This window comes from Salvelinus namaycush, chromosome 37 (assembly GCF_016432855.1).
Source record: "Salvelinus namaycush isolate Seneca chromosome 37, SaNama_1.0, whole genome shotgun sequence".
In the NCBI taxonomy this organism is placed as follows: domain Eukaryota; kingdom Metazoa; phylum Chordata; class Actinopteri; order Salmoniformes; family Salmonidae; genus Salvelinus; species Salvelinus namaycush.
In genome coordinates, this window is record NC_052343.1 from 4,722,894 (window position 1) to 4,749,754 (window position 26,861).

The window sequence follows — 26,861 nt, forward strand, 5'->3', positions numbered from 1 at the left end:
AAATAAGCTGATCGTTTTTTGAAATGTTATATTTTCCCTGTAAATAATAAAGCAACATTCTAATTCATTATAGGCCTAAATGAAATAGATTTAATATATAGTACCAGATTTGATGTAAGATGTCCTTAAAATGTATCGAGTGTCCTGAAAGGCATCTGCCCAATAAAATGTTTTATTGTCAATATATACCATTTCCCTTTCCCACACCCCCCCCCCCCTCCTTGCTATGAATTTTACCCGACGGTAAATGCATGTTTAGGCCAGTGCTTGATTTGGCCTGAAATAGGTGCCAGTACTAATTTATATTTAGGTGCAGGAACTCAATACGTTTGATATAATATTATATAAGAGGTGCAGGAACTCTATCAGAATAATATCCGAGGTGCCTTTACTCAGTTCCGGTGACCTCCTGCCCAAGTCAAGTACTGCGCTTAGGTAAAAAGACAACTAATGACCCGTTTAACCACGCTGCTAACCTTAAAGACCAAAAAGCTAATTTTTGTTTTCATGAATTATTACAAAATCCAACTTTGACTTTGTGGCTGTGCTATCGGGTGGAAACCATTCCTGGGTGCAAAAAGGTGAAAAAGAGAGGAAGATGTCTGATGTCATGAAGAGCATGGAACAGTCATGCTGATGGAGGTATTAGGAAACAGTGCACGCAGTATTGGTCCATTTTCATAGCTCTCCCTGATGTGGTGCTGAAACCCTTTGGTTGGTCTTGATATGAATTATTAATATACACTGAAGTCATCCCATTTTACATTCAGCAGCTTCCATTCAGCAGCTTATCCTACCAGTGCCAGTAAAATATATAACTACAGATGAAACAAACAAACATTGGTTAGCTAGTTTATTTGTTGAGCATTTTTTGTGGTTACATGTTTGAGAGTACAGTAAAATGTGTAAAGAAACAAAAAATGTCAGTCTTAAAAAACAAAAGTGTAGATCCGTATCCGTCAAGATACAAGCACGGGGAAGTCATGAGGACATGAGAGGATAAAACATGGAGATGGTAGAGCGCTGTAGGGCAGATATGGACCCTGCTTAAAAAAGCTTCCTTCTTTCCTCTCATCCTCTGTGTCAGCACTGATCCAACATACTTGGATAGAATAAAAGTAAAGGTTCCACTTTATAGCTTTCACCAATCCAGACATGTCAGATCAGTGATCACTTCAAGAAGGGGAAGGAAGGATACATTTTCAAAGTATTCAAACAAGGCCAGTGTACTGCGAAGCAGGATGTATTTTTCGGGTTGTGCTGAAGCATGGGTAAAGCACGACTTAGGCTATAAATGGAGTCCCATCTGCTGACACCTATGGTGGTTTTTAGGCCATCAGTGGAGCATCTACATGGCCAGATCACATCTTCCAGTTGAGCAGGCTGGATGACTTTACACACCCTGCAGCATCCAGTTTTCGACCACTGTTACACATTTTCGCCAAGTTCTGTCGATTGCAGAGAAGACGCCAGTCAGTTAAAAGCAAATGACGGTAAGATGAATATTATTGGAAATTGCACATTGTTATGCTTACATTAGCAGCCCTGGCAATGCTGTTGGGAGACTGTAAGGCAGCGAGCTCGTTGAGGATCCTCTTCAGATCGTTGTCAGGAGGTACTGAAAGGAGATAGAGGAAGACAAAATTAAAGTTGTTGTAATTCCTTTTCTTCTTAAAAAAACTAAAAAAACAACTTGGTATTATGGCAGGTATAAGTTATAAATATGCATAATGTGTGGGCGTTTATGTACCTGGCACGGGTGACTGTTGCTGAGACTGAAGCTTTAGGTATGAATGCTCCAGCAGCTCTGCGATGGAAATCCGCTCTCTTGGGTTTCGTACCAAGCACCTCTGGTGGTAAAAAAAAAAACCCCAACATATCCCATCAGATCCATGTAATTCACAGTAAATCAAAACTCGACCAAAAAGCCAATACACAGCGGAATCACTCACCTTCAACACATCTAGCAGATCCTTCTCTGCAATGTCAGGGAATTCTATCTCATGGGTCGGGTCAATGATGGCGTGTAGCTTGGTGATCTGGTTGGTGATGGCCTGGAATGGAGTCTTCCCATAGGTCATGCAGTACATGATGCAGCCAAGGGACCACACATCACCTTTAGTACTAATCTATGAATCAAATCAACAAAAACATTTATTATACATCATTACACATGCATAATCGTCCAACGTTGATATAAATGAGTCCATATGGAATATGCATGTATTAAAAAGACATTGTTTTGGAAGGAAGGGACATCAGCTCACCTTAAAGCGTGCCTTCCCTGGCTGGGATGAAGTGTCTTTGATGGCTTCGGGAGGCATGTAGTTCAAGGTCCCCACCTGTGTTGAGGATTTTTTTCCTCGAAGATCAATATCCTGATTTTGGCAAGCTTCTGGTTATGCATACATACATTGTTAACTACAGTTGGAGATGGGGGTTGTGCTCTTACCTGAGAATCTTTCATAATGCTCGTCACATCAGGCTGGATGCGGTTTGCAATGCCAAAGTCGATCAATTTCAGCGAGGCATTCACAATCACAAAATTGGCTGGCTTCAAGTCACTATGGACAATACCTACACACACAAAAGTTACTGAAAAAACTAAAAAAGATTCTTATAGAGTGCAATGTTTGGGTATGAGGAACTTAGAAAACATAATTGTTACTGATGAAGAGAGATACGGAGTTCAAGACAGATGGAGAGATAATAACCATGTTTGTGGATGGTCTGGACTGCCTCCAGCATATTCTTCCAGTAGAACTTCCTCTCCAGCGGGTTGACAGTTTTACGGTTCCGTAGCCAGGTGTTGAGGTCCAGGTTACCACATTCCATTAGCATGTAGATGTAGCTGTTGGTTATTTCACTGGAACACAAGAGAACTCGACTGATATAATGCACTGCTCACGGGGAATCCAATGACATGTATAGTGGGATGGAACAGAGGACCACAATCGAAATACGTTGTGTTGGGGCCTCCTGAGTGGCACAGCGGTCTAAGGCACTGCATCGCAGTGTTGAGGCGTCACTACAGCCCGGGGTTTGATCCCTGCAAGCTGACTTCACTCGTCAGTTGAACGGTGTTTCCTCCGACACATTGGTGCGGCTGGCTTCCAGGTTAAACGAGCAGGTGTTGAGAAGCAGTGCAGGTTGGCGGGTCATGTTTCGAAGGACGCACGAGTCGACCTTCGCCTCTCCGTTGGGGAGTTGATTCAAGATTGATGAGACAAGATCGTAACTACCAATTGGATATCACGAAGAAAATAAAAAATACATATATATATATATATAACATAACTAAAATAAAAAATAGAATTACGTTGTGTTATCCTTAATCTTTTTTTCTTCTTCTTAAAAAAAAAAAGGCCACGTGACTATGTATTTTATTTTTATGTATGTACCAGTACCACCAGTTGTGTTTTGGATGTACAGTGTATGCATTTATCAAAAAATCAAAATAATTTATTGCTAGACCCAAGCGGAATAAGACAGAGTAACAAACACTGAACACTCACTAATCATACAGCTTGATGATCTGATCACTGTACTGCTGCAGGTGATTGAGATGCTCTATCTCATTCTTGTAGCTCTCCACTGTCTGGGGATCAGCCTCCTCCAGGTTCACATACTTCACAGCAAACAGCTGATTCCGTTGGTCCAGAACCTGGTACACCTGAAATGACAGAGGACCTACCATCAAACCAGCTAATCGGCCATCCAACCACCTGTAGCACTTCCCTGGTATCTTCCGGTTTCAAACAAATTGAAACAGGGAAGTACAATCTTAAATGGTCTAACAAGTAACTATCTTTTGTTTTCCGTTGCACAATGTTTTTGAGAGCTTTTGTTACATTGTGCCCTAATGAACAAGACAACTAGACCCTACCTTACTGGATCCACCTCGGCCAATCATTTTCAAGACAAGGAACTGTTTGCCCTTTATCACGATGGACTCGTTTGAGAGAGCAGCGGTGGAACCCTGAAGTAAGGGACAAGTGCAGTCATTCAACCATCAAGTTCACATTTCATTTGACATAGGCCTAGAACTTAAAACAGAAAACTCACACATAGAGAACATAACTAGGGCCATGAGTTCGCTCCTCCTGACCTGATGGCGTCTCAAGTGATCAGGGAAATCCCATGGATGGCGTTTGTGGTTTACCTGGTGGGTCTGTTGGGCATAGGACACCTGGCTGAGGGGGGTGCACGGCTGCTGCTGGGCAGGGCCGGCTTTATGGGCTGCTGAGAGAGGGGCCGCAAATGGGGGGTTCCTCTTGACCACGGGGGTAACGTAACTGAGGAGAGAAGGGAATTCAAATGTCAAAGAAAGTCCTATTTTTTTGGCATCACTGCTTCCCATCTTTCCTCTTGAATCCAAGACGAAACACTCACAGATCTCACCACGCTGTCTGCCGTGACTGTTACTTAAGCCACGTCACAGGATGGATGACAGTCTAAACTTTGCACTACAACGGTTCAGATTAAAATATGATCATTTTTCAAGAGGTAGTTCTCAAAGTAACCTTTTCAAAGTAACTTTAGTTAATAAAAATATATTTTGTTTGGAGGGTAGCTTTGCTGTAGCGCAACGTCTTGCAGTGGGAAGTAATATTTTTCAGGGTAGCTTCCCCAACACTGACAATACCATTTCCTAATACATCTCAAGACCTGAAATAGAATCATTAGATTATGGTGATTAGGATCACTGCACAAGAGCTTTTATGTCAGATATATGTCCACTCCAGCCCCCTCACCTGTTGGCCCTGGGGTCTTTGTAGTTGGGCGTCTGGCAGGCGACGGGTGGGTTGAGTCTGGACGGGAGAGGGAGGGATGGGGTGGGCAGAGAGTCCACCAGACGTGGAATGGGCCTGAGATTAGGAGGAGTGTGCTTCTCCTGATGACGACCAAACACACACAGATAAACCCAAAGGTTAAAATAGAAGAATCCAAAAGAAAACATAAGTGTTATGTGTCAAAACAGAGGCAAAAAGAGAGACAGAAATGTAGTTAACTCAGCCATAAGAATGAACAAACTAAATTGGAGTTTGATGCCAGCACTTATGTTGATGACACAGTAGTAACCCCAAAAATAAAAGAGCAAGCCAAACCTCTGGAGACACGACTCGGCTGACACGGGCTGGCATTTTCCACCCTGAAGACAGCTCCATGCTAGAGGGTTTGGGCTGTGTCTGGCTCAGAGGTAAACGGGCGGGAATCTCCGGCTCCCTCTCTCTACCATAGTTTGACAGACTCAATGACCCGTGGGACTGTGGCTCTGTAAAAAGAAACATGCATAAGGAATCTATTCAACTAAAACTTACATCAGGTTTGCAAGCTTTAAGCCGTTATCACTTTGTAGTCAGGATGAACAGGGTCATGTTCATTAGGTACCAAACAGGAGAAAACAGAGGGACTACATTCTCCATTGCATGCCCTAACGAACACCACCAAGACATACAGCATAATTGACTAAATGTAAATGAAACCTACCTGGGACACACTCTCTGTCTTCTGCGGGGAGAAACTGGTAATTCCCGGCTTTTAGCTTCTGCATTGCCGTCTCAATTAGTTCAGTGGGCTTTGCGTTCACCTGAAGGGCTTTCTGTAGTATTGAGGTGCCTTTCTTGACCTGACCTATTGGAAGAATATGAACAAAAATCTCTTTAGTATCAAAACTCTATATTACGCACAATCGTTTATGTAAAATACAAATGGGCAATCTACCTTGAGCCACCTCAAACTGAGCATGTGCTATGTGCACAAAGGCAAAGCCTTTGCAGTTGGATCTCACAACGATGAAGTTGTCCCGAGCATCATCTGGGTCATCAATACTACGGAGGACATTTTTAGACAGCCATCAAACCAATTCTAGAACACTAGAAACACATCTGAATACATGCATGTTTTTGGTTGGTTTTTTTAATGTCCAAAAATATCCTGAAGTACACTCACCCTTTGAGTTCAGCAAATCGGACCAGCATCTTGACATAGCTTTCGTTTCTGCTATACATTCCCAACGGCAGTCTGGAGAACACTCTGGAATAGCAGTCCTTAAGCTTTAGGAGAAGGTTGGTGTCTGTCTGAGGATTGCCCCTCTTCTCCAGCTTCGTCAGATAGAGCCGGCAAGCCTCAGGGGAGTTGGAACCGATTATCTGGTTTATATTGTCAGTGGTATCTACCATTGAAACAGCAGAGAACATAAACTCGATATGAGTGAGAAACTTTTTCCCCCACAAGTTTACCATTCCGTTAGTGAGCACCTCTTTGAATATGTGGGTGTGCGCCAACTAATGCTTTTCACTAAACACAGCTTTTTTGCACCGTCAACTACTAGGTCAAAATGGTTTCACTTCAATATAAAAAGGTACCTACCTTCCATCCTAGTGGCATCTCTCCTATCTTGCCTGTGCAGCAGTGTAGTGGTGGAGTCCACCATTCCCATGTCCTCCCATGGGCGTGGCTCAGGGCTAATGATCGGTGTCTGAGAGAGCACATCAAGAATGATATGATTGTCCAATCAACTCGTCTTTAAAATAGGATTATGTAAGATATCACATGCTCTGCTCTCCATGTTATTTTATATAATTGTAAACAGTTGGGCCGGGTGAAAAAAAAAAAATCGTACGCAATCTATAATTACAACTGAAACGGTGGGATTTTCATTCACAGACCTTTAGATTGAGGAAGTCCCCATCTTCAACACGCTTTTGGGCTGAGGACAAGGTGAACATGGCACTTGAACCAGATGTTTGCCTAAAACAAAGTTCCATTCATCAGTTTAGGCTTTGTAATCCGGTGTTTCCTTGAAATAGGTAAAAAAATATTTTAAAAAATGCTTACCTGGACAAGCTACTTGGGATGAAAGCCTCCCTCCTCTTCACTCGTCTTCCATCACTATCATCATCATCCATTTCTAAGATAGAGCGGTGGACTACAGGCACTCTCCCTGGCTAGAAGGGCAGGATAATAAAGAACAAGAGATGATTTAAAGCCAGAGAAGTGATGGGAAAAACTACTTTAAAACTAGGGCTCAAGATATGATATTCTCACGATACTTAGGTACCGTTACAACATGTATTACGAATCTCCCGATTCTATATGTATTGCGATTCAAAGTATCAATACAATATTGGAGTCAAAGTATCGATACAATATCGTCCAAAGTAATATTGCGATATGTAACTGTATCAACCCCACCCCAACACTATTTAAAACTACTACTAATAAAAACTCATGTAGGATCTTTAAAAGACTAAAATCAAACTTTACTATGCCAACGGCTCTCTTTCGTTGAGACGCAGACCTCCACGCTGGAGCCTGGTCCTCTAGGGGTCCATTCCGTGGTTCCATTGTTCTAAGGGAATGAGAAGAACAATGTCAACAACAAAAATTTCACGAGACAGAATAGAAGAATGTAAATCCAAACAGAGAGAAGCTTGGTGTGAGAACTTGGCACTGTAAAAACAAAAAAACTTGTCTTTTACCCTGAAGAAAATATGCTGGATAGCTGCAAGTCGCCTGTACCGTCAGAGTTTCTGGAGACTTTGTGAAATTCTTTGCCATTTTTTGCAGAACCATTTATATTATAAGTTGAGACTGAAAGAAAAATTGTTTTGACAACACATTAAGACAATCAATATACAGTACTAAAACCCTAAAGTAGCATAATAGTGATTTCATTCAAATCTAGGGTGAAGAAACATGTTCATGTATTATACTATTTTTTGTCTTTGACGTAAAAAAAATAAATGAAGAAGATGTGCTTCCGGTTAATACAGATTTCAAATGGGATTGGAAATTGGACACAACTAACCTGGTACATTTTCCTTATCCTCAGAGGAAAGAAGTTCTGCTTTGCCCAGTGTCAAGTTCTGCATAGCAGCCTCCAGCAGGTCGTTGGGTTTGGCATTCAGTTCAATGGCCCTCTGAAGTATCCAAGTACTTTTCTTCGTGTTGCCTTTTGAGATGGGATGGTAAAGACATAATAATCTTACTGACTAGATACCAATAATACTTTCCTGCAGCAGTATGGAGTTCCTGAATGGGAGTTTCACAGATTGGACTGATGCATTCATCATTGTCAGGATATGAATAACATGTTAGAGATTCAATAGTTGCTCTGTATTGGGTGAATATGAAAAAGCTGGTAAAACCATGGAGCCAAAGTTGAGTAAATAACCCAAATTGTGTTGCCTGTGTGTATAAATCATCTATGCCAGTCGACCCAAAGATTGTTGTGCATCTCTCTACCTTGAGACAGTTCAAACTGAGCGTGTGCAATGTGGACAAAAGCGAAATCCTGGCAGTGTGTAGTCGCAACATTGAAGTTGCCCTCTGCCCCACTGGGGTCTTGAATTCTGAAAGAAATTAAAGGACTCATTTCGACCATATGAAGGAAAAAAATAAATACCAAAAAGTTGTCTGTTAAAGGGGCAATCTGGGATTGGTACATACATTTCTAGACTTAAATTCTGAAATAAGCCATTGATTTTTTGAATAAAATAATTTACTGGTGTAAATGCCTCCAGAGCTTAGTTCAACTGTCGGAATCCGTCAGAGACCCCAACATATAAGCTTATTTTACTTTCATTATTTGTAAACCATGTAATTGTAAACAAACACTGAATAGCTTCAAAATGTTGATAGAACTATTATTTTGAGCTCATGGATGGTCAGTCCTTGCATCCATGAATTTGAGAATGGTTACATTTTTGCTAGCCTTATCCCTCAGCTGTTAACCAAAAAGTGGCAGTGTGGCCACTTTGTAGTTTTCCCAAATCCTAGATTGCCACTTTAATATTATTAATACACACCACACATTGTATTTAACTGATGTAGCTAAGTACAGTCAACAGAGGAACATGTTGCAAAACAAAGCTCAAGCCTCTCATGGTACACAGTATGATCATGGTTCACTCACACATTCAGCTCTGCAAATCTGACCAGCATTCTGGCATAGCTCTCATTTTGGCAGTGTTTCCCCAGTGGCATAGTTGAGAATACACGGGTATAGAAGTCTGTAAGCTTTGTGAGATGACTAGGATCCAAGTGAGGGTCTCCTTTCTTCTCCAAGACCATCAGATATGCGAGACACGTTTCAGGCGAATTTGAGCCAATGGCCTGGTTGATATTATCAGTGTCATCTGCATGAAAATGGGAGGAAAAAAGACAGTGAGTGACCGTTTGCAAACTCAGTAGCCTTCTATGGGCATATCATTATGTACAATATATGAGGCATGTTGTCTTCGCCATGGAACGAATGAAATGGTTTTATTACCTTCGATTAGACATCTTGTTTTAATTCGGTCGAGCTTCTGACACAACATGGCAAGTTGGTGCTGTCTGTCTGTATGTTCCTCCTCCAACATCTCTGCAAAGAATGTAGCTAACGTCACCGTCGATTCGTTAGCTAATGGATATTGAGGTAGCTACTGACTGTACGCCTAGCTAGCTATTCACAGATATGACATCTACGCTATAGTGCGATATATACTCCTGATGTCTTATGTCTGAATCAACAAGCAGACAACGGACCCTGAAGTAAATAACCAGCTCGCTGGGATATGTGTTGCTAAGTTAACGTCCTTAGCTAGCTAACCATTTGCATCTCGTCTAGCCAAAGCAAAGCTAGCTTAGCTAATAACGCGTTAGCTACTAGTTCTAGCTAGTTAGCTACCGGATTGTGGCGTATGCCGTAGCACAGATTTGCAAGGAAAGAAAACTATAAAGCAATCAAAAATATATATATTTTTACGTCGTACATTAGATTAAACCGCATCTCACCTTTTTATAAATGTAGTTTCACGTGAAATAATTACACTTCCCAGCTAAAAAATAATCAACAACTTCAGTCTGTCTGTTTAACACATTTTCAAATCTACCACGTCCAAGTACTTCGTCAGCTCATTGGCCAGTTTGTATGGTTGACTACGCCCCAAATATTCAAAATACTCCGCCCACTTCGATTAATATTATTTGTCATTTTGTAATTATGGAATTGCTCAAATGTACTTAAGTATCAAAAGTAAAAGTATAAACCATTTCAAATTCCTTACATGTTTTATTGACGGATAGCCAGGGGCACACTCCAACACTCAGACATATGTGTTGGAGTAAAAAGTACATTATTTTCTTTAGGAATGTAGTGAAGTAAAAGTAAAAGTTGGCAAAAAATATAAATAGTAAAGTACAGATAGCCCAAAAAGCTACTTAAGTAGTCATTTAAAGTATTTTTACTTAAGTACTTTACACCACTGGTTAATGGTCTTAATTATTTGGTCATAATAAATCCATAGTTTGCCTGGATGACATTTATACTTTTATTAACCAAATGCTGTTTTTTTTTGTTGCCTATTACATTTCACATAACAGCTCTTCTTTCAAGGAAGACAAAAAAAGCCAAAGTCCTATGATATGTTCTACCACTGGGGGGCAGAAGACCAACGCCTACCATAGCCCAGAGATACTTAGTGTGCCTCTTGCCCCGGCTTTGGTTCCACATCCTCTCCCCAGTTTCAAGATGGCAGCCATGAGGCTATGAAGAAGCGACAAATATTTATGGAATAAATAATGAGAACGGATGCTAGGTAGCAGCTGTTAGACACATACGCTTGGGATATGACTGGTGTCATTGTTGCAAGTGTGTTGTTTCGAGAGTGAAATTTACAAGGAAAAATACGTTGCATATCGGTATGCTGATTTGCTAAGTTAGCGCTAGCTAGCCAAACACATGAATTCTGGGGACGGCCACATCTGATTCGCCAGCTGTCAACTAAGAAAGTATATTGAGCTGTGCGGTGAGTGTCTGTATTTTAGCAATGAAGACAATTAACTACCTGTCTATATCCGTTTCAGACCCCCAAAAATCTAGCTAACGTTACCTAGACTTGATTAGAATGCCGCGTTCAAAACAACTGGGAACTCTGAAATCCCCGACTTAATTGCGTTCAAAACAACTCGGAACCCAGAAAAAAACGATCTCCAATGGGAAATCGATTTGATCGGTCATCCAACTCGGGAACTCGGACTTCTTTCTTGAGTTCCGACCTGCATGATTTGAGATTATATTTGTATGAGTTCTCAGTTGTTTTGAATAGATGATGCAGCAATTGAGCCCCACGGTGGTGGTCTCATAATATGCATAAAACCTAGCGTTCAAACAGGGAAATGGTTCCAATAGTTCTTCGAACTTTAATTTTTCTTTTAGAGGATTTTCGAAACAATTAAATAAGGGTTGTTTCGTGTAGGCTTACCCTGGCGTGACGTTTTGATAACCATGGAAATCTCTCGGACAAGGTGACTTATCAATACATTTCTTTTTTAACCTTTATTTAACTAGGCAAGTCAGTTAAGAATAAATTTATTATTTACAATAACGGCCTACCAAAAGGCCTGTGTGGACGGGGGCTGGGATAAAAAAACATAAGATAAAACACATCACAACAAGAAAAAAACACTACATAAAGAGAGACCTAAGACAACGTAGCGTGGCAGCAACACGTGACAACATGGCACAAACATTATTGGGCACAGACAGCAGCACAAAGGGCAAGAAGGTAGAGACAACAATACATCACGCAAAGCAGACAACTGTCAGTAAGAGTGTCCATGATTGAGTCTTTGAATGAAGAGATTGAGATAACTGTCCAGTTTGAGTGTTTGTTGCAGCTCGTTCCAGTCGCTAGCTGCAGCGAACTGAAAAGAGGAGCGACCCAGGGATGTGTGCTTTGGGGACCTTTAACAGAATGTGACTGGCAGAACGGGTGTTGTATGTGGAGGATGGAGGGAGTGAGGCCTAAGAGGGTTTTATAAATAAGCATCAACCAGTGGGTCTTGCGACAGGTATACAGAGATGACCAGTTTACAGAGGAGTATAGAGTTCAGTGATGTGCCTTTGGCTACTCCGTTGGTGACAGACAGTGGCTGAGACAGCAGATGTTCTGACTTTATACACTGCACTCTGAGAGAAGTAGTTAGCAAACCAGGCCAAAGACCCCTCAGAGACACCAATACTTCTTAGCCGGCCCACAAGAATGGAATGGTCTGCCGTATCAAAAGCTTTGGCCAAATCAATAAAAATAACAGCACAACTATTTACTCTCAGATTCGAAAATGCTAAGTAGCATCAAAGTAGACATCATGCTAAACTACAAATCCCTGCACGTCATCAAGCTGACACCTTTTCTAACAGGCATTGTCAATTAACTTGCACAAGACAGTTTACATAATTGCCCATTTTTAAAGAAATATAGCCAATTTATTCATTACTACATTTAGCTAACATAGTTAATCCAGAGATTCCTACCTTTGCCTCGATTCGGCAGTCTCGTCCAGATCATGGCATTTGTAGTTCTTTATGATAGCCACATTAGCAGCTAATTAGCATTTCATTTTTGGGGGGCTAAATACAGGCAGATATATTGTTAGTCACATTGTCCTAGAGAGATTTACACGGTTATCAAAATGTCACGCCAGGATAAGCCTACATGAAACACAGCCCTTATTTTAAAAAATGTTCTAAAATCCCATATGGGAAACATTAATGGTGTAAAAACAATTGGAACCATTTCCCTGTTTGACCGCTAGGTTTTATGGGTATTATGACTCATAATGTGATACTTTTTTTAATTGCCAGGAGGAAGTAGTAACCAGGAAGAAAATAGCTAGCTAACTTTCTAGCTATGCTAATGACAAAAGCTATTACAGCTAGCAAACTGACTCATTATTAGATGGATGTTGATGACAGTCTTGTTGGAAAATTCTGATTTATAAATCCAATTTGCTAATAATGGTATGTCCTCCTTTTAGCTCAGCTTCACCATGGCCATCTCTCAGTTTCGCCTTTTTAAGATTTGCACATGGCTTGCAACCTTCCTTTCATTCTTCAAAAGGTTGATATGCAGGTAAGGAACACCCATTGTGGTGTATTGAAAGAAGCAAAACTGATCTAGAACCCTTTTGCCGTGTCAGATTTGGTCAAATCTGAAAGCCGTAGTCTGTAAGCTTTCCAGTCATTTTACTCTATGTGGAAATTAATGATATGGAATGTCACTCCTTGAGCACAACCAAACACATTAGCATAGAAATCAAATGCTATTTGCATGTGAAAATTGCTTCCCATGGAATGCCTTTGCTCTAAAATGTATGTTTTTGTGGTGGCCCACAGTAAGCATATTTCCTGTTTTGACATAGATCTGGGAGGTTGCGTAAGCTAAGCGGGGATCAGATATCTCTTCCAACGACGGTTGATTTTTCATCAGTACCCAAACCGGTGAGTGATATACAAGTTTATAAGATGCATCATGTTAGCAATAATGTGCTGCAAGTGCTTAGTCGATTCCCCTAACAAACCTGCTTTCCCCCTATTGTCATTAATTACATCATCACCATTTATTGTGCAACCAACAGTCAATTTTTACTTTGTGGCATACTGAAATCCTTTCTCTTTATTTTCGTCATATTATCTGACCAAACCCTGTGCAGGCAGAGATTGAAGAATGGAGCTCGTGGGATGAAGATGGTCCCACAAGTATCAAGATCGAGGGCGGTAATGGCAATGTGCCACCACAGCCTGGCGAGGAAGAGGAACCAGACTACTTCAAAGACATGGCTCCCACCATCAGGAAAACACAGAAAGTAGGCTGGGTCTTCATTTAAAGCTGAAATTTGTGCCACTGTTCACCCCAGCGTCTTTTGTTGTTGTGTTTGTTTTGTTTAGTTGATGAAACTCGGGAGAGGAGTGTCAGGCAACATGTTTTTAAAAAATTGCAGTACTCCACATACTCTCGTGTTATATGTGCATGCAATGATGTCCAAGGCGAAAAAGGTATTTGTTGTTTGACTTAACGTCTTTGTTGAAATATCCCAAATGGATGAGGCATTTTCACTAATTACGGATTCCAGCTCTAAGTGCATTTCTCAACACTAATTGGAGGTAGACTCAGCAATATACGTTTACCAGAAGGGCAGGGTAACTCCAAACAAAAATAGTCTAAAGGGCGAGGCTGCACTGTTCAACATTTGTTTTCACCGCGCTATCACATGGCATGAGAGGGCGACGCAAACTCCCGTGCACATGCATTGATGCTTAACAGTATTTGTTTTGGTGATGACAACGAGTGCAGCCTCTTGCCTCACACTCTGTCGACAATATCGCTGGCCACACTGCTGCTTGTAGTCACGCCATATCATATTGTTGAGTCTTAGTAGTTTTAACTTGTCTCCTTTCTCTCTGTCCCCACCCCAGATTGTACTGAAGAAGAGGGAGCCACTCAACTACTTGGTACCCGACGGCAGTGCGGGCTTCTCCAGCAGACTGGCAGCCACTCAGGACACCTCCTTCATCCAGCCATCTGTGAGTTTGTGTAGCATCGCCCAAAGTACAGTGCCTATAGAAAGTTTACACCCTCTTGAGCTTTTTTTTCCTCACATTTTGTTGCCATAAAATGTCATCTAAAATTAGATAAAATTATAATTTTTTTCTTCCTACAGAGCTACACAACCTACTCCACCTTTTCAAAGTGAAAGTTTTAGAAAATGTTCCAAATTAAGAAACACAACTGAAATATCATAGTTGGATAAGTCTCCTCCCCCCTATGTTAATAATTGGTGGAAGCACCTTTGACAACCTTTGCAGCTGTTAATAATTTAGAATGAGATTCTAACAACTTTGCACAACTCTCAGGGCAACATAAACTCAGAAAAAAAAGAAACGTCCTTTTTTCAGGACCCTGTCTTTCAAAGATTATTTGTAAAAAGTCAAACAGATCTTCATTGTAAAGGATTTAAACACTGTTTCCCATGCTTGTTCAATGAACCATAAACCATTAATGAACATGCACCTGTGGAACGGTCGTTAAGACACTAACATCTTACAGACGGTAGGCAATTAAGGTCACAGTTATGAAAACATAGTACACTGAAGAGGCCTTTCTACTGACTCTGAAAAACACCAAAAGAAAGATGCCCAGGGTCCCTGCTCATAAGCGTGAATGTGCCTTAGACATGCTACAAGGAGGCATGAGGACTGCAGATGTGGCCAGGGCAATACGTTGCAATATCCCTACTGTGAGACGCCTAAGACAGCGCTACAGGGAGACAGGATGGACAGCTGATCGTCCTCGCAGTGGCAGACCACGTGTAACAACACCTGCACAGGATCGGTACATCCGAACATCACACTTGCGGGACAGGTACAGGATGGCAACAACAACTGCCCAAGTTACACCAGGAACGCATAATCCCTCCATCAGTGCTCAGACTGTCCACAATAGGCTGAGAGAGGCTGGACTGAGGGCTTGTAGGCCTGTTGTAAGGCAGGTCCTCACCAGACATCACCGGCAACAACGTCGCCTATGGGCACAAACCCACCGTCGCTGGACCAGACAGGACTGGCAAAAAAGTGCTCTTCACTGACGAGTCGCGGTTTTGTCTCACCAGGGGTGATGGTCAGATTTGAGTTTATCGTTGAAGGATTGAGCGTTACACCGAGGCCTGTACTCTGGAGCAGGATCGATTTGGAGGTGGAGGGTCCGTCATGGTTTGGGGGCGGTGTGTCACAGCATCATCGGACTGAGCTTGTTGTCATTGCAGGCAATCTCAAGATTTTGACCCCCCCCTTTGTTCAGGGACACATTATTCCATTTCTGTTAGTCACATGTCTGTAGAACTTGTTCAGTTTGTCAGTTGTTAAATTTAGTTACGCTCATACAAATATTTACACATGTTAAGTTTGCCGAAAATAAACACAGTTGACCGTGAGAGGACGTTTCTTTTTTTGCTGAGTTTATTTCCATTGTTTTTGTCAAAATTGCTCAAACTCATAACATTTGGTTGGGGATCATTGACAGACAGCAATATTTTAACTTTGACTTAGATTCTTTTAAGCCGATTAAAGTCAGGACCGAGACTAGACCACACAGGAACACTCAACACCTCTTGGAAAGCCATTCTGGTGTGTCTTTGGCATTAAAATGTGTGTAATTGTCTCGCTGAAAAAATGTACGTCTATCTCAGGTTTAGGTTTACAGAAGACCGAGTCGGGTTTTCCGCTAACTTTTTTTTTATCCTGACAAAATCCGCAGTCCCTGCCGATGACAAGCATACCCATAAAATGATGTTGCCACCACATTACTTGAAAATAGAGAGTTTCACTCTGTTGTATTGGATTTGACCCTATCCTGTAGTTTTTAATATTACTTAACAGCCTTGTTGCAAACAGAATGGATCATTTGGAGTGGATTTTTTTTTTTTACACAGGCTCATTTATTTTCACTTTGTCATACAGGCCAGTAATATGGAATGAACGTTGTTGCATTCACTTTTTCTGAAAACCTGACCGTGGGATAGACCCACTAGAAATGCTTTTTAGTCCTGAATGAAATTTGCTTAAATCTGAGGCCAGTTTTTTTTTATATTGCTGTCCGTCAAAGATTTCCAACCAAATGTAACGAGCTTGAGCAATTTTGACGAAAACAATGGATTTATGTTGCCCTAAGAGTTGTGCAAAATTGTTAGAATCTTATTCCAAGTGATTCACACACAGCTGTAATGGCTGCCAAAGGTGCTTCCACCAAGTATTGACTCAGGGGGGTGGAGACTTATCCAATTATGATATTTCAGTTTTTCTTCTTTTTCCTTACTTTAGAAAATGTTCTATAACTTTCACTTTAAAACTACGGAGTAGGTTGTCTTAATTGAATCCCTTAGATTTAAGGTGGAGAAATTTGAAAAAAGTTCAAGGGGGTGTTTACTTTCTATAGGCACTGTACTACTAGTCTCTTGTGACAGGCTGTTCTATAAATGTTATCTGTTGGCCTCTGCTGAATCTAAGATGGGGTGGAGGCTATCTCCTTGTACGGTGGATTAGCGTTACTTATTATATTGATGAATACTGATTTTGCAAAGGTGGTATTTGAAGTTAGGGTGGGGTTCTTAACTTGAACGTTCTAATGCACACTGCTAACTGCTAAGTGTTGTAAACAGATGTCTTTTGAAAGGGGCTGGGGAGGGGCTTTGAGAGAGGTGGTACTGCTCTATCCACTGTCTAGATTTCAAAACCTCAGCCACCAAAAGCTGAGAAGCTAGCCAACGCCTGTCCAATTTCTTGTTTCAAGGATTACAGACCATCTCTCTCTAACAATATGATGAAGTCTGAGCTTCTTTTTAGTTCACCATCTCAAAAGTTGTCTGTTTTAGTTGGACCAGTGCTGTGACATTGTTCATTCCCAGGAGTGCACAAGTCCTCCAGGGCCACAGTTCTCTGTATTCAGGTTGAATAAAGGTTTTATAGCGTTGTGAAGAACAGTTGCTAATGGAGATTAGGTCCCACTGCCATCCTATACTGTGTCAGCGACTGTGTCCTGACTGCATTCCTGTCCTCCTCTCTGTCCCACAGTCTGAGCTTGGAGACATGGATACCTGGCATGAGGACGCCAACGCCTGGGAGGATGAGTCGTCAGATGCTGCCTGGGAGGCTGATTTGGTGCTCAGGTGATAGCATTTTTAATAATTTGAAGAGCAGGGGTATTCAAATCTTATACTACAGGTCCAGAGCCTGCTGGTTTTCTGTTTTACCTGATAATGAATTTCACCTAACTGGTGTCCCAGGTCTAAATCAGTCCCTGATTGGAGGGGAAGAATGGGGGGGGGGGGGGGGGGGAGCAGTGGAACTGGCTTCGATGTAGTCTGCGCGGGACTGATTTCTTCATCCTGCTCCCAACCGCTATCCGCATAACTGGTTCTGAACCCAACCGCTGTCTTGCGATGTTATTTTAGGCGTATGTGACGCAGCTCACTTGCCAGCCATGGTCCCAGCAATGTTGTGCTCATTAGGTAATATCGAAAATGCGCAACAATAACCTAAGAAATAGCCTAGGTTAAATTACCTGAGATTCTCAAGTGGCCCGTTATATTAAGCTATCGGTATTAGTGGGCTATATCAGCCAATATGCTAGATGTAGAGTTGGAGAGATTTGCACTTTCTCTTGAGCTATTTTTATAGCCTACTTTTTAGGAGTGGGAAGATTTTCAGACTGAGACAAATATGGGTTATAAATATGTATTTATAGGCAATGTAGTAAACTATAGCCTAATCATATTCAGGTAGTACATGTCCTTGGAAAGATAACGGCCAGTGATTTGCCCATGCATTGGCAGCCTACTCTATTTCAATGAGGCCTATTTCATACGGTCCCCCATTTGCTGCTATAACAGCCTCCACTGTTCTTAGAAGGCTTTCCACTAGATGTTGGAACATTGCTGAGGTGACTTGCTTCCATTCAGCCACAAGCATTAGTGTGGTCGGGCACTGATGTTGGGAGATTAGGCCTGGCTCGCAGTCGGCATTCCAATTCATCCCAAAGGTGTTCAATGGGGTTGAGGTCAGAGCTCTGTGCAGGCCAGTCAATTTCTTCCACACCGATCTTGACAAGCCGTTTCTGTATGGACCTCGCTTTTTGCATGGAGGTATTTTCATGCTGAAACAGGAAAAATATTGCCACAAAGTTGGAAGCACAGAATTGTTTAGAATGCCATTGTATGCTGCAGCGTTAAGAATTCCCTTCACTGGAAGTAAGGGGTCTGGCCCGAACCATGAAAAACAGCCCCAGACCATTATTCCTCCTCCACTAAACTATACAGTTGGCACTATGCATTGGGGCAGGTAGCTTTCCCCTGGCATCCGCCAAACCCAGATTTGTCCGTCGAACTGCAAGATGGTGAAGCGTGATTCATCCCTCCAGAGAATGCGTTTCCACTGCTCCAGAGTCCAATGGTGGCGAGCTTTACACCACTCCAGCCAATGCTTGGCATTGAGCATAGTGATCTTAGGCTTGTGTGGTGCTGCTCGGCCATGGAAACCCATTTCATGATGCTCCCGACGAACAGTTCTTGTGCTGCCATTGCTTCCCTTGGCAGTTTGGAACTCTGTAGTGAGTGTTGCAACTGAAGACAGACAATTTTTATGCGCTTCAGCACTCCTGTTCTGTGAGCTTCTGTGGCCTACCACTTTGCGGCTGAGCCCTTGTTGCTCCCAGGTGGCATCCTATGGCGGTGCCACGTTGAAAGTCACTGAGCTCTTCAGTAAGGCCATTCTACTGCCAATGTTTGTCTATGGATATTGCGTGGCTGTGTGCTTGATTTTTATACACCTGTCAGTGGCGGAAATGGCAAAATCCACTAATTTGAAGGGGTGTCCACATACTTTTGTGTACAAGTCGCGCTTGATCTCACGCCCAACTAGATGAGAGATACAATGCTGAAGTTGAAGCAGCGAATTCTGAGTGTGTGTGAATGTGACAAAGATGTGCTTTTAATACAATAGGAAGGCTAGCGCATACAAAGAAGAAAGATGACCGTTTCCAAATCTGTGCAACAACAAAAATAATTTAATCCAAAAGTCGTCTGTCTGCCAACTCCCACCCACAGCATGAAAAAGGCTGACCGCACCGCAATGATCTCTGTCGGGACCCACAGGCAGCCCTCTACTTGGAGGTTCAGATTTGAGTTTGAGGGGTCAAGATTTTGTAGTGCAATTCGGAATGCAATTCTGTTTAAAAAAAAATATTTTTGAGACCTATACCATGTAGATATGGCTCCTGATATACACTGCTCAAAAAAATAAAGGGAACACTTAAACAACACAATGTAACTCCAAGTCAATCACACTTCTGTGAAATCAAACTGTCCACTTACGAAGCAACACTGATTGACAATACATTTCACATGCTGTTGTGCAAATGGAATAGACAAAAGGTGGAAATTATAGGCAATTAGCAAGACACCCCCAATAAAGGAATGGTTCTGCAGGTGGTGACCACAGACCACTTCTCAGTTCCTATGCTTCCTGGCTGATGTTTTGGTCACTTTTGAATGCTGGCGGTGCTTTCACTCTAGTGGTAGCATGAGACGGAGTCTACAACCCACACAAGTGGCTCAGGTAGTGCAGCTCATCCAGGATGGCACATCAATGCGAGCTGTGGCAAAAAGGTTTGCTGTGTCTGTCAGCGTAGTGTCCAGAGCATGGAGGCGCTACCAGGAGACAGGCCAGTACATCAGGAGATGTGGAGGAGGCCGTAGGAGGGCAACAACCCAGCAGCAGGACCGCTACCTCCGCCTTTGTGCAAGGAGGAGCACTGCCAGAGCCCTGCAAAATGACCTCCAGCAGGCCACAAATGTATAAGACTGTTCTTGTGTGTGCAATGTAGGGCTGACCCCATTTAGTCGATTGTTTGGTCGATAGGCTGTTGGTCGACTGCGATTTCTTTAGTCGACCAGTAGCAAAACAAAGTGAATCATGGTGTACAAGACACCTGTCAGATTTGTGCCTGTCTGAGTGGACTGTGTGGAGGCTGTGGGGATGGCACAGTCCCATCACTCTAAAATTTGTGCTACTGGGAATGTATATGGTTATATTACGTAAGAACAGTGATGCAACACTAAGAAAAAATATTATTTCGTAACAAATGTGCTTTCTCCCGCGATGGCGGTCGCTCTCTGCGGAAACACATCAGTGCGCTGTTGAATTGCCGCTTTTTCCTAGACCATGTTGCTATGTGAGTAATATCAAAGTTAAACAGCATATTGGTGTTGAGAACCAGTAGTGGCAAAAGTACCCAATTGTAAAAGATAACTTAACGGTACTGTTTTTATTGTATTTATTTTGTTGTATTAAATTCTTATTTTTTAGGATAGCTAGGGCACACTCCAACTCTCAGACATAATTTACAAACAAAGCGTGTGTTTAGTGATCCCGCCAGATCAGAGGCAGTAGAATGACCAGGGATGTTCTTGATAAGTGCGTGAATTAGACCATTTCCTGTCCTGCTAAGCATTCAAAACGTAACAAGTACTTTTGGGTGTCAGGGAAATTGTATGGAGTAAAAAGTACATTATTTTCAATTCGAATGTAGTAAAGTAAAAGTTGTGAAAAATATAAATACCCCCAAAAAGGACAAGTTGTATTTTACTTAAGCAATTTACACCACTGTTGAGAACAATGGGTGGAGGCAGCAGTGGTGTTAGGAGACGAGAAAACAGCCCTTGCCTTAATTTTCTAAGAAAAGTGAGGCGAGAGGAAACCCCAACTTAATTAGGTCTATAATCAATAGCCTAAATGTTAAATGTATATGTGGCAAGAATAAGTATGTGAACACTTTGGAAATACCTGGATTTCTTCATCAATTGGTCATAAAATTTGATCTGATCTTCATCTAGTTCACAACAATAGACACAGTCTGCTTAAACTAACAACACACAAACAATTACACGTTTTCATGTCTTTATTGAACACACCGTTTAAACATTCACAGTGCAGGGTGGGAAAAGTATGTGAACCCTTGGATTTAATAACTGGTTAACCCTCCTTTGGCAGCAATAACCTCAACCAAATGTTTTCTGTAGTCAGGAGGAATTTTGGACCATTCCTCTTTGCTGAACTGAAACAGTTTAGTAATATTCTTGGGATGTCTGTTGTGAACTTGAGGTCATGTCACAGCATCTCAATCGGGTTGAGGTCAGGACTCTGACTGGCCCACTCCAGAAGGTGTATTTTCTTCTGTTGAAGCTATTCTGTTGATGATTTACTTCTGTGTTTTGAGTCGTTGTCCTGTTGCATCACCCGACTTCTGTTGAGCTTCAATTGGCGGACAGATAGCCTAACATTCTCCTGCAAAATGTCTTGATAAACTTGAATTAATTTTTTCTCGTCGATGATAGCTGGCTGTCCAGGCCCTGAGACAGCAAAGCAGCCCCAAACCATGATGCTCCCTCCACCATAGTTTACAGATGGGATGAGGTTTTGATGTTGGTGTGCTGTGCCTTTTTTTTTCTCCACACATTGTTGTGTGTTCCTTCCAAACAACTCAACTTTAGTTTAATCTGTCTACAGAACATTTTGCCAGTAGAGCTGTGGAACATCCAGGTGCACTTTTGCAAACTTCAGATGTGCAGCAATGTTTTTTTTGGACAGCAGTGGCTTCTTCCGTGGTGTCCTTCCATGAACACCATTCTTGTTTAGTGTTTTACATTTCGTAGACTCGTCAACAGAGATGTTAGCATGTTCCAGAGAATTCTGTAAGTCTTTAGCTGACACTAGGATCCTTTTTAACCTCATTGAGCATTCTGCGGTGTGCTCTTGCAGTTATCTTTGCAGGAAGGCCACTTCTAGGGAGAGTAGCAACAGTGCTGAACTTTCTCCATTTATAGACAGTTTGTCTTACCGTGGACTGATGAACATCAAGGCTTTTAGAGATACTTTGGTAACCCTTTCCAGCTATATGCAAGTCAACAATTCTTAATCTTAGGTCTTCGGAGATCTCTTTTGTTCGAGGCATGGTTCGCATCATGCAATGCTTCTTGTGAATAGCAAACTCAAATTTTGTGATTTAAAAAATGTATTTTTATTTTTATAGGGCAAGGCAGCGCCTAACCAACATCTCCAATCTCGTCTCATTGATTGGGCTCCAGGTTAGCTGACTCCCTACCCCAATTAGCTTTTGGAGAAGTCATTAGCCTAGGGGTTCACATACTTTCCCCAACCTACACTGTGAATGTTTGAATTATGTATTCAATATAGACAAAAATACAATAATTTGTGTTATTAGTTTAAGCACACTATTTTTGTCTATTGTTGTGACTTAGATGACCAGATCAAATTTGATGACTAATTTAAGCAGAAATCCAGGTTATTCCAAAGGGTTCACATACTTGTGACTTCTTGCCACTGTAAATAATCCATATATATCAACAGAAATAAGACAGATCCTGCTTTTGTTGCTTTTTTGTGTGTTTGTTTAATAGCCTATTCATTCCGTCAGCACCAAGCCTCACGCAACCACATTTCGGATAAACAATTTCACATTCGTCTGTTTTTAATCTTTGCTATGCTGTAATAAAAGCTTTACACTCCCCCGTCCCCCCGTTAGAACAGCCTCTCTGGTATTATTTTAGTGATTACACTGTTCCAAATTGTCAGGGGAAATTATATTTATAATAACTCTCTTTCTTGATCTCCTTCTTATTGTTATTATTATGATCATCCTTATGACATTATCATTAGTAAGCTTATATAACATCCTTGTATAACCACCATCGAGCTGTAGGCCTAAGAGTGCGTCCTGTTTAGTCTTAATACGGTAACTTACTTAGGCCTGTATTTAAATACTTAGGTAGGCTACTGTATCAATTAATCATTCATTCATGTCATCACACAGCATACGAGTCATTCTTGATTTGAAATGCAATCCAGCATTTTTGTTTTAAAATAAAGCATTCCTTGAGTAATTGGCGTAAACAATAATTAAACCGTTCCATTTCGGAAATTGCATTCATGAATGAATGTGACTGTTTTATAGTCTTTGCTGTAATAAAGGCTTTACAAAAAAAATAAAAAAATCTTGACCTCCAATATTTTCCATAAAAAGTTCAATTTATTCCACACATCTGACTTCCTCCTGAGCATCCATTAAAACATTCCCCCGTTTCGAGTTTATTTGTCAAGTCCTTTGCATCCATTTCGCTGTCACGTGTTCGGAGTTTGTTATAACCAAGTTATTGATGTGACTTTGGTATACGGTCAGTCCCCATTGGTCACATGCATGCGATGCATACATTTGTCATGTAACTAGAGCAAGGGTTTAGGGAATAAGGAATGTGTCCTAAACAAATGAAGGATTTCGGTAACAGAACTTTTCAGTCAGAAATGGCTGTAATTATGTTGTAGCTTCAGCAAAAAAAATACAATAAATTGATGTTCTGTGGTGGTCACTGCAGCAGGGAGGCGAGAGAGACAATGGTTGCTAGTCACACAGTCACTCGCTGTCAATTTTTTTTAACCAGTGCAGCAAGTCTGAGCCCGGCCCTACACAATCAAATCAAATGCGGTCATACTCCCTGTAGTCATTTGTGTGTCTTCAATTATTTCATCAAACGGTGCGCTTAAAGCATCAGACAAGCTCAGTGCATATAGTCGATTTGATTAAAACACATAGGATGTGTAATTTTATGAGAAAATACACGTTTAAAAATTTGGACCAGACGACTCGAGGTCGCCCCAAAAAATTGTCGGGGACAGCCCTAGTTCAATGTGAAAATCCTGTCATGTTCAGTGTCATATTACTGTCATATTGTCAAGAGATCTGCAAGTTTAGTTGTTATCCAGCAGGTGGCAGTGTATTAAGAATGTTCAGCACAGAGTCAACATGAAAGAAAGGCATTATTTGCACACAGAAAATTCTGGCTTCAGGGTAACTTGGTTGGCAGTACTTTTTGATATATTTTTTTTCTCTCTACCTCTGAACTATCACCTTTGCTCTCTCAAAAAGCTTAGTAATGAGGTTTGTTGCAATCCTTTTAAACTCACACCTTTTTGTGTTTCCCTGTCTACCAGACAACAGAAGATGGCCGAGAGAGAAAAGCGTTCCATGGAGCAGCAGAGGAAGAAGATGGAGAAGGAGGTTCAGAGGATGATGAAGAAGGACCAGAAGATTGCTGTCAAGCTCTCGTAACACTTTTTTTTAGAGCACTCATCCCGTGAGCCGGAGGGCAATAAAAGAAACACTTAGACAAAAGTAATCACGCTATCCTCTAGTCATCTCCACACGAAGATCATCTATACTCAACACAGCAGTCATTTTTAAAAATCTCTGTCCACCAGCCATCATTCGAGACATGGCTTGGCCAGTGTGGTGTTTGTTCAATGACTGTTGCATTTAGCTTTCGGAAGGCACCTCATACCTGGGATGTGTTCATTAGGGCGCGCAATGGAAATTAGCTTTTTTTTTCTTTTTCTGACAAGTCCAAGAAGTGTATCAGTCCATTTTTTTTTATTTTTTTTTGCGTAGAATGAACTCTACCTTGATTTACAGTAGAAGTTGGAAGTTTACATACACCTTAGCCAAATACATTTAAACTCAGTTTTTCACAATTCCTGACATTTAATCCTAGTAAAAAATGCCCTGTCTTAGGTCAGTTAGGATCACCACTTTATTTTAAAAATGTGAAATGTCAGAATGGTAGTAAAGAATTGTTTATTTCAGCTTTTATTTTCATCACATTCCCAGTGGGTCAGAAGTTTACAGACACTCAATTAGTATTTGGTAGCATTGCCTTAAAATTGTTTAACTTGGGTCAAATGTTTCGGGTAGCCTTCCACAAGCTTCCCACAATAAGTTGGGTGAATTTTGGCCCATTCCTCCTGACAGAGCGGGTGTACCTGAGTCAGGTTTGTAGGCGTCCTTGCTCGCACATGCTTTTTCAGTTCTGCCCACAAATATTCTATAGGATTGAGGTCAGGGCTTTGTGATGGCCACTCAAATACCTTGACTTTGTTGTCCTTAAGCCATTTTGCCACAACTTTGGAAGTATGCTTGGGGTCATTGTCCATTTGGAAGACCAATTTGTGACCAAGCTTTAATTTCCTGACTTGATGTCTTTAGATGTTGCTTCAATATATCCACATAATTTTCCTGCCTCATGATGCCATCTATTTTGTGAAGTGCACCAGTCCCTCCTGCAGCAAAGCACCCCCACAACGTGATGCTGCCACCCCCGTGCTTCACGGTTGGGATGGTGTTCTTCCCCCTTTTTCCTCCAAACATAACGATGGTCATTATGGCCAAACAGTTCTATTTTTGTTTCATCAGACCAGAGGACATTTCTCCAAAAAGTACTATCTTCATCCCCATGTGCAGTTGCAAACTGTAGTCTGGCTTTTTTATGGCGGTTTTGGAGCAGTGGCTTCTTCCTTACTGAGCGGCCTTTCAGGTTATGTCAATATAGGACTTGTTTTACTGTGGATATAGATACTTTTGTACCTGTTTCCTCCAGCATCTTCACAAGGTCCTTTGCTGCTGTTCTGGGATTGATTTGCACTTTTCGCACCAAAGTACGCTCATCTCTAGGAGACAGAACGCATCTCCATCCGGAGTGGTATGACGGCTGCGTGGTCCCATGGTGTTTATACTTGCGTACTATTGTTTGTACAGATGAACGTGGTACCTTCAGGCATTTGGAAATTGCTCCCAAGGATGAACCAGACTTGTGTTCTTGGCTGATTTTCTTTTGATTTTCCCATGATGTCAAGCAAAGAGGCACTGAGTTTGAAGGTAGGCCTTGAAATACATCCTCAGGTACACCTCCAATTGACTCAAATGATGTCAATTTATCAGAAGCTTCTGAAGCCATGACATAATTTTCTGGAATTTTCCAACCTATTTAAAGGCACAGTCAACTTAGTTTATGTAAACTTTTGACCCACTGGAATTGTGATACAGTGAATTATAAGTTAAATAATCTTTCTGTAAGCAATTTTAGGACAAATTACTTGTGTCATGCACAAAGTAGATGTCCTAACTGACTTGCTAAAACTCTAGTTTGTTAACAAGAAATTTGTGGAGTGGTTGAAAGACGTTTTAATGACTCCAACCTAAGTGTATGTAAACTTCGACTTCAACTGTAATTGCAGTTCGTGTGACAATGCTTTATTGAATCTGGTTAAATAAATACTTTGCAATGCCCTTTGGCATTGCCCTATAACAAAGACTTGCTATCAAATGTCACTCTGGCTAGGTATGACTCTGGGTTCAGTAATTAGATTTGTGTTATAGAAAACAAAGAAACGGTCCATTTTTGTATTTCCCAGTAATATGTGTAAATATTCTGGTACCTATAGTACAAGTGGACTCTCAAGAGACCTATTTCTCTGACATTGTCTTATAACATGAAGGACGAAGGTGTGTAATTAAATGTAAGTCTCACTGTATATCAGTTACATACATCCCTTTGTTGCCTTGGTTATTGTGCTTTTTAATTATGTTTCTCGTCGTCATTGTTCGAAAACACATTCTCTCATTGATGTTGCTTGA

The 26,861-nt window shown here is 41.3% G+C and overlaps 2 protein-coding genes across 3 annotated transcripts; one reads left to right on the forward strand and one right to left on the reverse strand.

Annotated features, from left to right (window-relative positions):
• Positions 1 to 836: 836 nt before the first annotated feature.
• LOC120031076 (dual specificity protein kinase Ttk-like) lies at positions 837 to 9,881 on the reverse strand. 2 transcript variants are annotated; one of them, XM_038976634.1, is made up of 25 exons: positions 9,784 to 9,881; positions 9,278 to 9,370; positions 8,921 to 9,143; positions 8,251 to 8,357; positions 7,814 to 7,957; positions 7,485 to 7,596; positions 7,270 to 7,354; positions 6,841 to 6,950; positions 6,672 to 6,753; positions 6,373 to 6,481; positions 5,953 to 6,175; positions 5,725 to 5,831; positions 5,491 to 5,634; positions 5,109 to 5,275; positions 4,755 to 4,894; positions 4,163 to 4,295; positions 3,887 to 3,979; positions 3,516 to 3,673; positions 2,715 to 2,866; positions 2,453 to 2,577; positions 2,268 to 2,342; positions 1,953 to 2,129; positions 1,751 to 1,850; positions 1,536 to 1,618; positions 837 to 1,448 (listed from the first exon to the last, which is right to left on the reverse strand). In XM_038976634.1, the coding sequence occupies exons 2-25, from the start codon at positions 9,366 to 9,368 to the stop codon at positions 1,362 to 1,364; spliced, it is 3,027 nt and encodes a 1,008-aa protein (XP_038832562.1). In that variant the 5' UTR covers positions 9,369 to 9,370; positions 9,784 to 9,881; the 3' UTR covers positions 837 to 1,361. The 2 variants fall into 2 exon arrangements, with proteins under 2 accessions (XP_038832562.1, XP_038832563.1); XM_038976635.1 differs by having other exon boundaries at positions 9,278 to 9,385; positions 9,784 to 9,872.
• A 631-nt stretch (positions 9,882 to 10,512) lies between these two features.
• LOC120031186 (receptor-binding cancer antigen expressed on SiSo cells-like) lies at positions 10,513 to 24,570 on the forward strand. The gene is made up of 7 exons (XM_038976825.1): positions 10,513 to 10,796; positions 12,808 to 12,902; positions 13,192 to 13,270; positions 13,483 to 13,635; positions 14,246 to 14,353; positions 17,396 to 17,490; positions 24,386 to 24,570. Exons 2-7 carry the CDS (start codon positions 12,820 to 12,822, stop codon positions 24,501 to 24,503), a joined length of 636 nt encoding a protein of 211 aa, XP_038832753.1. The 5' UTR covers positions 10,513 to 10,796; positions 12,808 to 12,819; the 3' UTR covers positions 24,504 to 24,570.
• Positions 24,571 to 26,861: the final 2,291 nt, after the last annotated feature.

What these genes read in the sequence shown, in the direction of transcription:
- LOC120031076 (XM_038976634.1), bottom strand. Translation starts at nt 9,368, where the DNA reads ATGTTGGAGGAGGAACATACAGACAGACAGCACCAACTTGCCATGTTG. An exon ending in ATCCCAAGTAGCTTGTCCAG is followed by an intron (nt 6,754 to 6,840) that starts GTAAGCATTTTT and finishes ACTTTGTTTTAG; the next exon opens with GCAAACATCTGGTTCAAGTG. An exon ending in GGGACTTCCTCAATCTAAAG is followed by an intron (nt 6,482 to 6,671) that starts GTCTGTGAATGA and finishes GTGCTCTCTCAG; the next exon opens with ACACCGATCATTAGCCCTGA.
- LOC120031186 (XM_038976825.1), top strand. Translation starts at nt 12,820, where the DNA reads ATGGCCATCTCTCAGTTTCGCCTTTTTAAGATTTGCACATGGCTTGCA. An exon ending in TTCAAAAGGTTGATATGCAG is followed by an intron (nt 12,903 to 13,191) that starts GTAAGGAACACC and finishes GTTTTGACATAG; the next exon opens with ATCTGGGAGGTTGCGTAAGC. An exon ending in GAGGCTGATTTGGTGCTCAG is followed by an intron (nt 17,491 to 24,385) that starts GTGATAGCATTT and finishes CCTGTCTACCAG; the next exon opens with ACAACAGAAGATGGCCGAGA.